Below are 10242 nucleotides of genomic sequence, written 5' to 3' on the forward strand. Positions count from 1 at the left end.
GCCCCGCTGGCTGTGCAGCAGCTGTGGGACCATCAGGGGGTACCGTGCCCAGGCTGGCCCCATGGCAGCTCCCGGGGCTCTCGGTGTGGTCCTCCCACGTCAGCCTGGCTTTGGCCATGGGGAAAGGCTGGTGCTGCTGCTGGTCCCCTCACTGTCTGTGTTCTGTCTCTTTGTGCAGAAGCCGGGGCCTCTCCGCAGGATACCAGCCCTTCTGCACTCCCCGAAAACGTTTCCACCGATGTTGTTCCTCGGCAGAAAACAATTCGGTTCCAACTCTCTGAGGACTGACTGTCGCACCGCGCTCACCTTCCGAGTCCTTTACTTGAAGCTGCAGCCATCAAGGTCGGCTGCCTCGATAAACTGTCTTCCCCCTCACAGGTGTCCCATCTCCCATCTGCCACTTCAAGTCTGAAATACCTGTTTTTTCTGGTGTCCAAGGTTTTTATAACTAAGAATTACGATGAAGAATCTGGTGGCAACAGCTGCGGTCCCAGGTCATGTTCCATGTCGCCAGTGGTGAGGTCACGAGCTGTAAACATGGTAGCTTCAATCACCTGAACAAATAAATGTTTTACTACAACGGCATGGGCATGTTGGTTGATCCAGGGGGTTATGCCTGGCAGGTTGGTTGGTCCAGAGAGGCCCCTTTCTGTCCGGGGTCTGTGCCATGGAGAGGCCCCGTGCTGCCCAGGGGTCTGTGCCCACAGAGGGGACCCCTTGCTTTTTGGGGTCTGTGCCGTGGAGAGGCCCCTTCTTGCCTGGGGTCTGTGCCCACAGAGGCCCCTTGCTGCCTGGGATGTGTGCCATGGAGAGGCCCCCTGCTGCCCAGGGTCTGTGCCATGGAGAGGCTCCTTACTGCCCAGGGTTGGGCACTGCAGGAGTGATGATGGGTGATTCCTGTGCTCTGAGTGAGCAGTGAGCTGTGCCCTGCTGCAGCCGCAGCTTGCAGCCATTGGTGCCACTGGCCCAGGGTGCCCAGTGGGGTCAGGCAGCCATGCCACCAGGGAGCTGCCTGCTTTGCCCCTTGTGCTGGGTAGTGACACGGGCTGTGGGCAGAGGGAAAGCCCTGAGACCCCGGGGTGCTGCCCCACAGAGCCCTTCTTCCCTGTGCCAGGAGGGCAGCCTGGGCTGTGCTGGGTGACAGCACTGCAGGCTGCTCCAGCACCATGTGCCAGAACTACCCTGGGGCAGGCAAACACTCACCACCGTGTGCCAGGAGTGCCCTGGGGCAGGCACAGCCCTGAGCCCAGTGCACCAGGAGCTCTGGGGCAGTGTCAGCCCTAACAGGACGACCTAGGGTGGGGAGACAGGTGGGGACTGGCCTTGGACTCTCTCATGCCGCCCCAGCCCCTTGGTCCACACGGCCTGGCCTTGCTGCTCTAACAAGACCAAAGCAGTTTTTTTGATTTTTTTTTCCTCCTTTGTCAGCATTCCATCTGGCTCACAGATATAATTAGAGCTTCCTCAGAACCACAGTGAATCAGCCAGCCTTAACATAACTTCAGGAGAGCAGATGACAGCTCTGGTGTGTCTTGTCCCTAGGACTGGGTCTCTCCTGGGCCCACTGCTCCTTGTGGAGGCTGGTTCTGCTTCTGACCCCTGTCCTCCTGTGCTCATGATGGACCTCAGCTGGCCTGAGTGACCTGCCCGTGGTTGTATCAGCAGAGACATCAACACCTCCCCAGGACACATCAGTCCATGGAGGACAGGCTGAGCTGAGCCAGGAGCCTCACCGATCAGGTCCCCTCCTATGCCTCCTCCTCTGATGCTGCAGAGACAGGATTCACCCCATGATGTTGGCAAGGAGACCCCAAGCTTGGCACCCAGGGTTTGTGCCTGTGTGAAAAGCTCTGGTCTGGCCCCACAGAGTCTGGGCAGGTGATCCATGATGGATCCAGTGCATGGAATGCTGTGCTGAGTGGGACTGCAAGGGGAAAAGCCAAGGCTTTGATCAGGACTGGATCATCACTCTTCTCCCCACGAAGCCTGAGCAGGGATGCTCCTGGGGCTGCACACAGCCTGGATTTCATGTGCATTGTAGGAACAGCAGCTATTGCTCTTCCCTTTCCCTGCTGTGCAGTGCAAATGGGGTTTAAACTCTGGAAGAGACTGAGCCCCAGACAAACTACTCTTCAATAAAGTGTTCAGTGGGTGCTGAGCCCACAGATCCATCCCCTCTCTCTCTGCAGACTGGAGTGAACTTTCCCCTGGGAAAGTTCAGGATAAATGACCCTCCTTGCAGCAAGCAGGTGACACTGAAGTCTGCGAAGCACTTGGGCAGAGCAAATACCTGCCCCAGGTGTGTGAGGTACAGGAATAGCAGGGGCTGCTGCTTCCTTCTGGCATCCTGCATTCAGCTGTGCAGCTGCCAGAACCTTTGTTACACCAACGTGCTCCAAGTTCCAACCTGCACATCCATGCTTAGAATTTCTTTCCACATTACTATCATGTTATTCCCCTCATTCAGTGGCTCCAATTTCAGGCTTCCATGCACAGAGCAGAGCTACTTTCCCCTTGCTGATTCCTTTCTGCATCCTTTTAATTAATTGTCAAGATAAGTTCCATATGTCCATTTGATGTTAACTGGAAATTCAGCTTTTGTGGGGCAAAATTCACTGCAGCTGTGAGTCAGATTTGGGAAAAAAACCCTTGGAAGTCTGGGGGGTAGAGTGCTTTTGCTGTATGGTGCCATGAGTGATCCTCTTGTTGAGCAAGAAGCAGGGGCTGCTCTGCCCAGGATGGCATTTCACCCATAAAGGGTTTAGAGGAACATCAACAAGCAAAAGTGACATATTGTGAGGTTCAGAACTTGGAAACTTACTGAAGAATCATGCAAATATCTCAGTTGCTAAAGCTGAAGGGCGTTCTGGCCCAGAAGCAGCACTGGTGGGTCAGCAGCAGTGTCCCATGGCAGCAGTGGCCAGGGTGGGCTCCTTGCCAGGGTGGGCTCTGTGGTGCTTCAGGAGCTTCCTCAGGGGGCTTCCCATGGGCCTGACCCTGCTCAGCAGTCACTGACTCACCACTGGTGCTCATCACAGGAACTGAGTGGATTATCATGGGAATTGCTTCTCTTACTGCGTTACCAAAGGCCAGGAAGTGTGTCTGTAGCACTGAGGATGGTGGCCAGGGTCCAGGGGAGGCCATGGGATGCAGAACACCCTGTCCCTGCAGCCTCGAGGGAGCTCAGCCAGCATGCCACTCTGCTCTGGGGTCTGACCAGATGATGGTGGTGTGAGGAGTTGTCTTGTGCTGTTCCTGGGCATCCTCAGTGGGAAAAGCCTGGACACTGCAGCCCAGCAGCATTGTCACTGCAGCATGTGCTTGGCTCTTGAAGTCCTGCAAGGCACCAGAGACAGCTAATGGTAATTTTCAGATTAAATCTTGTTTTCACAGAAATACAGAGATTTATCATGGTCTAGTTCTGTTTTTTTGGTTCTGTTTACTTCTTTTTTAAGTAGGGAAAAAGTAATTGAAGAAAAACTTTCTGTTTGGAGAAGAACGACACACCAGAGCAGATTGGGAGGCATCACTCTGGGAAGCAGGAACTCCAGATAGAGCTGGATTTGCAGTGGGGGTGTAAATCTCCTTTTCCTTACCTGATGCAAAAAACTCTCAAAATTAGCAGATGCTGCTGACAACTTTCTTGGTCTTTTCATTTGGGTTTTCAATTGGTTGGTTGGGGTTTTTTGTTTGCTTTTAATCTCACGGAAATGTTACAAAGTCCTGGAAGCTCTTCCAGGCAGCACATCCCAGTTGTTCAGGATGTTCAGGTCTTGGGGCAGCACAGAGGCAGCTCCTCTGCTGTGTAGGCAGGGGATGTGGACCTGTGGGGGCTGGGTTTGCTGCAATCCGGGACTTGCAGAGGCATTTTCATAGAAATGACAAACAGTGGCAGCCAAGTGCAGGGCAGGGCACTAAAGGGGACTCAGGGGTGGCAAAGGTGCTCACTTGGGCACATGCTGCTCAGTGGGCATCACCATACTCTGGGAGAAGTGGCCCTGACATTCCTACTGGCACAAGGAAGCTGGAGACACCTTGGAGGAGCCTTCCTTGGAGTGTCACTGTCAGCCCCTGGGGCTGCCAAGGATAGGCACAGACAGAGGCAAGTGAGTCACCCCCAGGTGGCCCCTGGCACAGGCATGTGAGGGGTTCTGAGGAGTGTGATGGTGGGTCACCCTTTAAGGGATCGCTGTTTCCTGTATTTTTTTCCATAAATTCTCTTGTGTACACAGGGTTGGAGCAGGGCTGGTTCAGCCTTGGCACACGTCATAGGATGACACTGTCAGTCTCCTAAAAGAGACTTTCCTTGGCTACCAGGCAGGAAAAGATGGGTGAGATGGAGAGGATGTCACCACGCCACACTGCTGTCTGCCTAATGACACAGCAATCCCTCTGCCCAGTTATACTGGAAATAGTGAATCCTCCAGAATTATTTCAGGTTGCAATATGCACCACCACATCTGTGCTCATGCTGCTGAGGAGCAGCAATTACACTGCTCATAAACACTCTTCCATTCAAAGTGCCCTATATTCATCTTCATTATTCAGGAATGTTCGTCCCTAAAAAATATTCTGACCCTTGAAGTCCTAAAACCCTGCTGAAATTTGAAATAGATGGAATCTAATCTGTGCCTGTGCTGGTGTCCTGTTGCTGTCTGGGAGGACAATGTGGGTAACTCGCTGTTGGGCTGGAACATCCCCTGAACATCAGGGAGATGCAGTTTTTTCTTCCTCAGCATTTTGTGCCGGGGTTGCTAAGGAAGCAGGGGAGAAGTAGGACTCTGCTCTGCTCCTGTCCAGCTGCTGGCCCAGTGGCTCAGGCTGGATGTTGAGGAAGCCTCCCCTGGGCAGTGGAGCAGGGAGGACAGTGTGGGACACCCCTGTCCAGGGAGGTTTGTGAGAGCCAAGGGGGCAGAGCCCTGCATGACCTGGCCTGAGCCCAAGGCTTGCCCTGCTCTGAGCAGGGAGCAAGGCAGAGAGCCCTGGGGTCCCAGCCAGGCAGTTCCATGTTTCGGGATTCGGCATGGAGCAAGGCAATGGGGGTTCACCCAAACACCTGCAGAGGAGGGGATGGCACTGCCTTTGGGAGCTGACCCCTGCCATGGCAAGCTCAGGGGGCACTGGAGTTATCTGCCAGACATGCACCAGGCCTTTATTTTCTCTCCAAGTGTTTCACGCTGCCTGTGCTGTGCCCAGGATGGAGCCTGCTGCCAGCCACAGAGCAGTGCCACTGCAGCAGGAGAGATGAGGAACCAGCTGCCCCAGCCCAGAACAGCTCCTGGTGTGGAGCTGCCCCAGCTGGGACTGGGCAGGGAATGGGGAGCAGGAGGGAGGAGGATCTGCCGCTGGTTTTCTGGGTGAAGCTGCTCCAGGAGTGTCAGCTGGGTGAACCCACGCTGGTGAGAGGTGTTTGCTTTGCTGGATGAAAGGGGAGGCAGTGAGATGGGAAAGTTGCTGTACCAGAGCCTGACTAGGATGTCCTGACTTTGGGGTGGGTGTGCAGGGCCCTGCAGCAGTTCTGGCTGTGTCAGGGAGGGATGGCAGCTGGTGTAGGAGGCTGGCTCTGCCATGTGCAGGGGGCCTGCACAGGGAGGTGGGGATGTGTGCCTGTGAATAGCCTCCAAGGGAACATCTTCCCTGCAGGTTTGTCTGTTGTGCAGTTCACTGAAAGCAGAGAAAATTTAAAGTCAAGTATATTTGCCTAGTGTTTTTGTAGAGTTGAAATCCCTTACGGGAGGTGAAAAGGTGAAAGGCAAAGCCTTAGAGAACATTTATTTTGCAGTCACAATGAAAGCCATTCTTGAAAGAAAAAAGAATCAGTTGTAGCTTTCCCAGAAGGCTTCTTACTGTAACCCATCCAAACCTGGGCTCAGGCTGACTGAAGGTCAGGGCTCAGTGGGTCACCAAACAGTGTCACCGGAGCAGAGGAGGGTGGTCAGCTGGGGACAATGTGGCCCTTGGGATGGTGACAGTCCTGGCTGGATGCTCCACAGTGCAGGCCAGTGGTGTGCTGGGGATGGGATTGAACTCGTTACACAGTGACTGTGTCTGACACTACAAGAAGTGTAGTCAAGAAGTGTAGAAGAGATATCCCTGGTGAAAAATGGTGCTGTGGAAGCACAGTGGGGAACAATGCTGTTTGAACACATGCTGCGTGGTTACTTGTGCTGGATACACCTGTCTGGAGCTCTGTGGAGTCTCAGTACTGCTTCTTAAACAGGGTCGAGGTCTGTATGGTTCTGCTGATGTAGTAGATAAATGTGGTGCACAAGTGTCCTTTCTGTCCCCATTACTCCCTCACATTAACTGAACAAATAACAGGTTGAGCTTGGCTGAGAGGCTGCTGGTTGTGCTTTGGAGTGATGCAGCAGGGTACAAATTGCAAAGAGCGTCTTGACAGGTTGCAATAAACTGAGCTTAAAAAAAATTCCTGCAATGTGGGAGAGCTGGGATTCTGTTTCTCATTTGGACACAGAGGAAGGTTATTAATCGTGCACTGACTCTGCCAGAGGCACACGGCGTGCCTGGTTTGTGGTGCTGCAAGTACCTGTCCTGTGTCCAAATTCCTAGTGGCCTTGGGATTTGTTCCTCTCTCCCTAAGGCAAAGGCTGTCCCGGATAGTGCAGGGAGGAAGGTGCTGGGGTTTAGAAGGGACTCCTGGTTCATCACTGATTGCAGCTGATGGCAAAGGTTGTGTTCATAGAATCACAGGAGAGTTTGGGTTGGAAGAGACCTTAAAGCCCATCCCATTTCCACCCCTGCCATGGGCAGGGACACCTTCTACTGTCCCAGGTTGCTCCAAGACCCAATGTCCAACCTGGCCTTGGGCACTGCCAGGGATCCAGGGGCAGCCACAGCTGCTCTGGGTAACCTGTGCCATCTCCACCTTCATTGTAAAAAAACTTACTTATCTCTAATTCCTGTTGCTGTAGTTAATGGTAGATCGTACATTTCTTTCCAGCCTTTACTGATCAGAGAATTGAGATGCTCAAATGAGATCTAGAACATGATGCCAGTGGAGAGAGAAGGTTTCTGTTCCTGTTGACAGGGTTCTGCTCCTGCTGCCGGTTCTGGGTTGCTGCAGTGGAAGCAAGAGCCTCGGGCAGGGTGCAGGGTGAGTGCAGGGAGGGTGTAGGAGCCCTGGGCAGGGCGGGTGTGGGGTGGGTGCAGGGTGGGCTGAGGGTGAGTGCAGGAGGGCTCAGGGTGGGCTCAGGGTCAGTGCAGGAGCCTCGGGCAGGGAGGGCTCAGGGTGGGTTCAGGGCGGGCTCAGGGTGAGCTCAGGCTGGGTGCAGGAGCCCCGGGCAGGGTGCAGGCTGGGTGCAGGAGTGCTCCGTTCCCCGGCTCGCAGCCCTGGCTCACCCCTCGGCTCCTGCCGTGCCTTTCCCGTCACACGGAGCCCTCACCCGGGCAGAGGCAGCGGGAGCGGGCCGGGTCTGTGCCGTGCAGGAGGAGCGATGGTGCAGCTCGGCCCCCGCACGGGTGTTTATTTCGGTGCCGCAGGAACGCGTGGGCTCCTGGAGAGCGGCCAGCGCTGCTGGCAGAGCGCAGGCGGCTCGGGGGGACGGCTCCGGCTGCGGTTTGTCCCGGCTCGGGAGCGGCGGAGCCCGCGGGATGCTCGGCTGCAGCCCCGCTGCCGCGGTCCGTGTCCCGCTGCTGCGGCCGCGGCTGGCGGGCAGGGCAGAGAGGGCTGTGGAGAGACATTTCTGCTCCTGCCACAAAAACATGACCCCACAGCAGTGCCGAGCTGCTGTGGGCACAGAGCCCCGCGCTGTGAGCTGCACTGGCTCCGGTGTGCTGGAGGACGGGCCGACGGCTGGAGCTCTGTGCTGTGCTGTGCTGTGCTGTGCTGTGCTGTGCTGTGCTGTGCTGTGCTGTGCTGTGCTGTGCCGGCCGCTGTGTCTGAAGGACAGGCCCCCGGGAAGGAGCGAGGGATTTAAGACTTGCATTAAATATAAATCATAAATAAGATTTCAGGAGAGAGTGGTATCCGATATGCTGATAGCCTTCAGATGGGTTTTGAAGGAAAAGGGTGTACATGGGGTGTGACTGAAGAGGAAAGGGACCATCTCCCTGGTGTCTGGGATGGATGGATGGATGGATGGATGGATGGATGGATGGATGGATGGATGGATGGAGGGATGATGGATGGATAGGTGGATGGATGGGGAAGCAAATGGAGGGTTTGCAGTGCAGGTGGGCTGAGGGAGAGCCTGGGAACTGCAGAGGTGGGCAGCTGGGGCAGCTCACTCCGGGGGTCTGCTGTATGCTGAGGAAAGTTCTTGCACGGCAGACTGCTGGGAATGGCACAGAAATTTTTTGAGGGGCTCCAAGGATGTTCTTGTGATTCTGTGGTAAGAGAAAGTGCTCCCCTCTAAATAGAAGTCTTCTAATTTTGCAAGGAAACCAAATGAACTGGGGAGCTCTCACACATATTCAGAGCCCGTTGCACTTGACTTTGCTCCTGAGCAGTTGTTTTGCCCAGCACACAGAAGAAGGAGGGAGTTGATAGATAAAGCCACTTGTCCCACTGTACCCCCTGCAAAGTTTCCTTGAGGAGGAATCTAGGGGAAAAGAGCCTTAAATCACACTAGCAAACCCTTGGTGGAATTGTGTGGAAGACGGAAGTTCAGCTGCTCAAGGAATGGGAGTTTTCTCTGTGTAACACAGATGTGCACAGACAGACACACTTAGGGAGCAACAACACAAGACCCCATTGCCTGGGCATTTTCAGAGCTCTCCGACCCAATCCACTCCATGGTTTGGTGTACCAGGCACACATACCCTCTTCCCTTCACGTTTCATTCTTCCAGTTGCAAAATGTCGACTTGGGTTGGTTTAGAAGATGGTGACAGTGACTACAAGCATAAGGAAATCACCCCAGGAAACCTTTCAAGGTCTGGATGAGGGTCCTGGATCCTCTGTGATAACAGAATCACACCTCAGTTACAATCGTGAGAGAGCCTGTGACATTCTGCTGCTGGATTGTTGTCACCACACTGCTGGCTCTCAGCTGCTGGGCTCCTGCAGCCTGGTGGCTCCTGGGCTCTGGGGTTTGTCCCTCTGAATGGAGATGGGTTTTTTCCAGAATGACTGAGCTGCTCTGGACTGTGTTGTTGTGGTGGCTCCACACAAACCCTGCCCAGAGAGCCACCTCTGCTCGCTGTGCTGCCTGTCCCTGTGCCAGGCTGCGACGTGCCCACTCTGCTGGGGAGGGATTTCCCTGCCTCAGTCCCTCTTCCCACTCGGTTCGGATGCCAATAGCAACTGCCGAGCCAATCGACTCCTTAACGGGGTCTTGTGGGAATCTGCCCAAAAGGCATTTGCAATTCTTCAGGCACTTCCCTTCTGCTCCACATGAAGTGCATTTGTAGCGTGGAGCCAGGGCCACTGACTCAGGATAAAATCCCCGTTTCCATCCACAGCTGCCCCGGCCGTGGCGGATGGATCCACGGGGGTGGTGGGTGCTGAGGGGGAGCTCAGCATGAGGGTTTGCTTCCACTCAGCACACTTCACTGTGGAGCTGTCCGGGATTTCTCTTTTAACGAGCTCCCTCCCTCTGTTCCCTTGGCCAGTGCCTTAGGAAGAATCTCAGGCTTGTGGCATCTCCAGCCCGTGGGAAAAGCAGCCCAGCTCTGCCAGGACCTTGTGCTGGCAGGGTGCCCCCAGCCCCAGGACCGAGCCTTCTTCTGCCCCTCCTCTCCTCAGCTGGCTGGCATGGAGGGGACCTTTGGAAAACCCAAACCCACACAATTCCTTAAGCAAAATGAAAAACCACCATGTAATTTAAGAAAGGAGTGGAACAGAGCTGAGCGGAAGTTCCTGTGTTGGTAAATTATTTTATACAGAGGAACAAGGGATGCAGTAAGAAATGGTTTTGGGGTTTTTTTGTGGGTTTTTTTTGGTGGTGGGTGGTGGTTTTTTTGTTTGTTTGGTTGGTTTTTGGGTTTGTTGTTGTTGTTTTGTTGTTGTTGTTGTTTGTTTTGGGTTTTTTTGTGTTTTTTTAAATTTATTTTAATTTTTTGGTTTGGGGGGGTTGTGGGGTTTGTTGTTGTTGTTTTGGGGGCGTGTTTTTTTTTTTGTTTGTTTTTTTTTTTTTTTTTTTTTTTTTTTTTTTTTTTTTTTTTTTTTTTTTTTTTCTCTCTGTTGGATTTCATCTTTGCATGGTGAAATAATAAAACCCAGCCCTGCTCTGATCCAGGTAGACCTTTCCAGTTCCTACGCATGTACTGATGATTTGAAGGA

General features: G+C 53.8%; 1 protein-coding gene across 1 annotated transcript in view; it reads left to right on the forward strand.

Moving 5' to 3' along the window:
- The window catches only part of LRFN5 (leucine rich repeat and fibronectin type III domain containing 5), a 40128-nt gene extending 39543 nt beyond the window's left edge, over positions 1-585 (forward strand). Inside the window, exon 4 of the mRNA XM_066321456.1 lies at positions 179-585. Within this exon, the coding sequence (XP_066177553.1) occupies positions 179-288 (110 nt within the window). The 3' untranslated portion in view covers positions 289-585. The remainder of the gene's footprint in view (positions 1-178) is intronic.
- The last annotated feature ends 9657 nt before the right edge of the window (positions 586-10242 follow it).

The sequence above is a fragment of the Sylvia atricapilla genome, chromosome 6 (genome assembly GCF_009819655.1).
Source record: "Sylvia atricapilla isolate bSylAtr1 chromosome 6, bSylAtr1.pri, whole genome shotgun sequence".
In the NCBI taxonomy this organism is placed as follows: Eukaryota; Metazoa; Chordata; class Aves; order Passeriformes; family Sylviidae; genus Sylvia; species Sylvia atricapilla.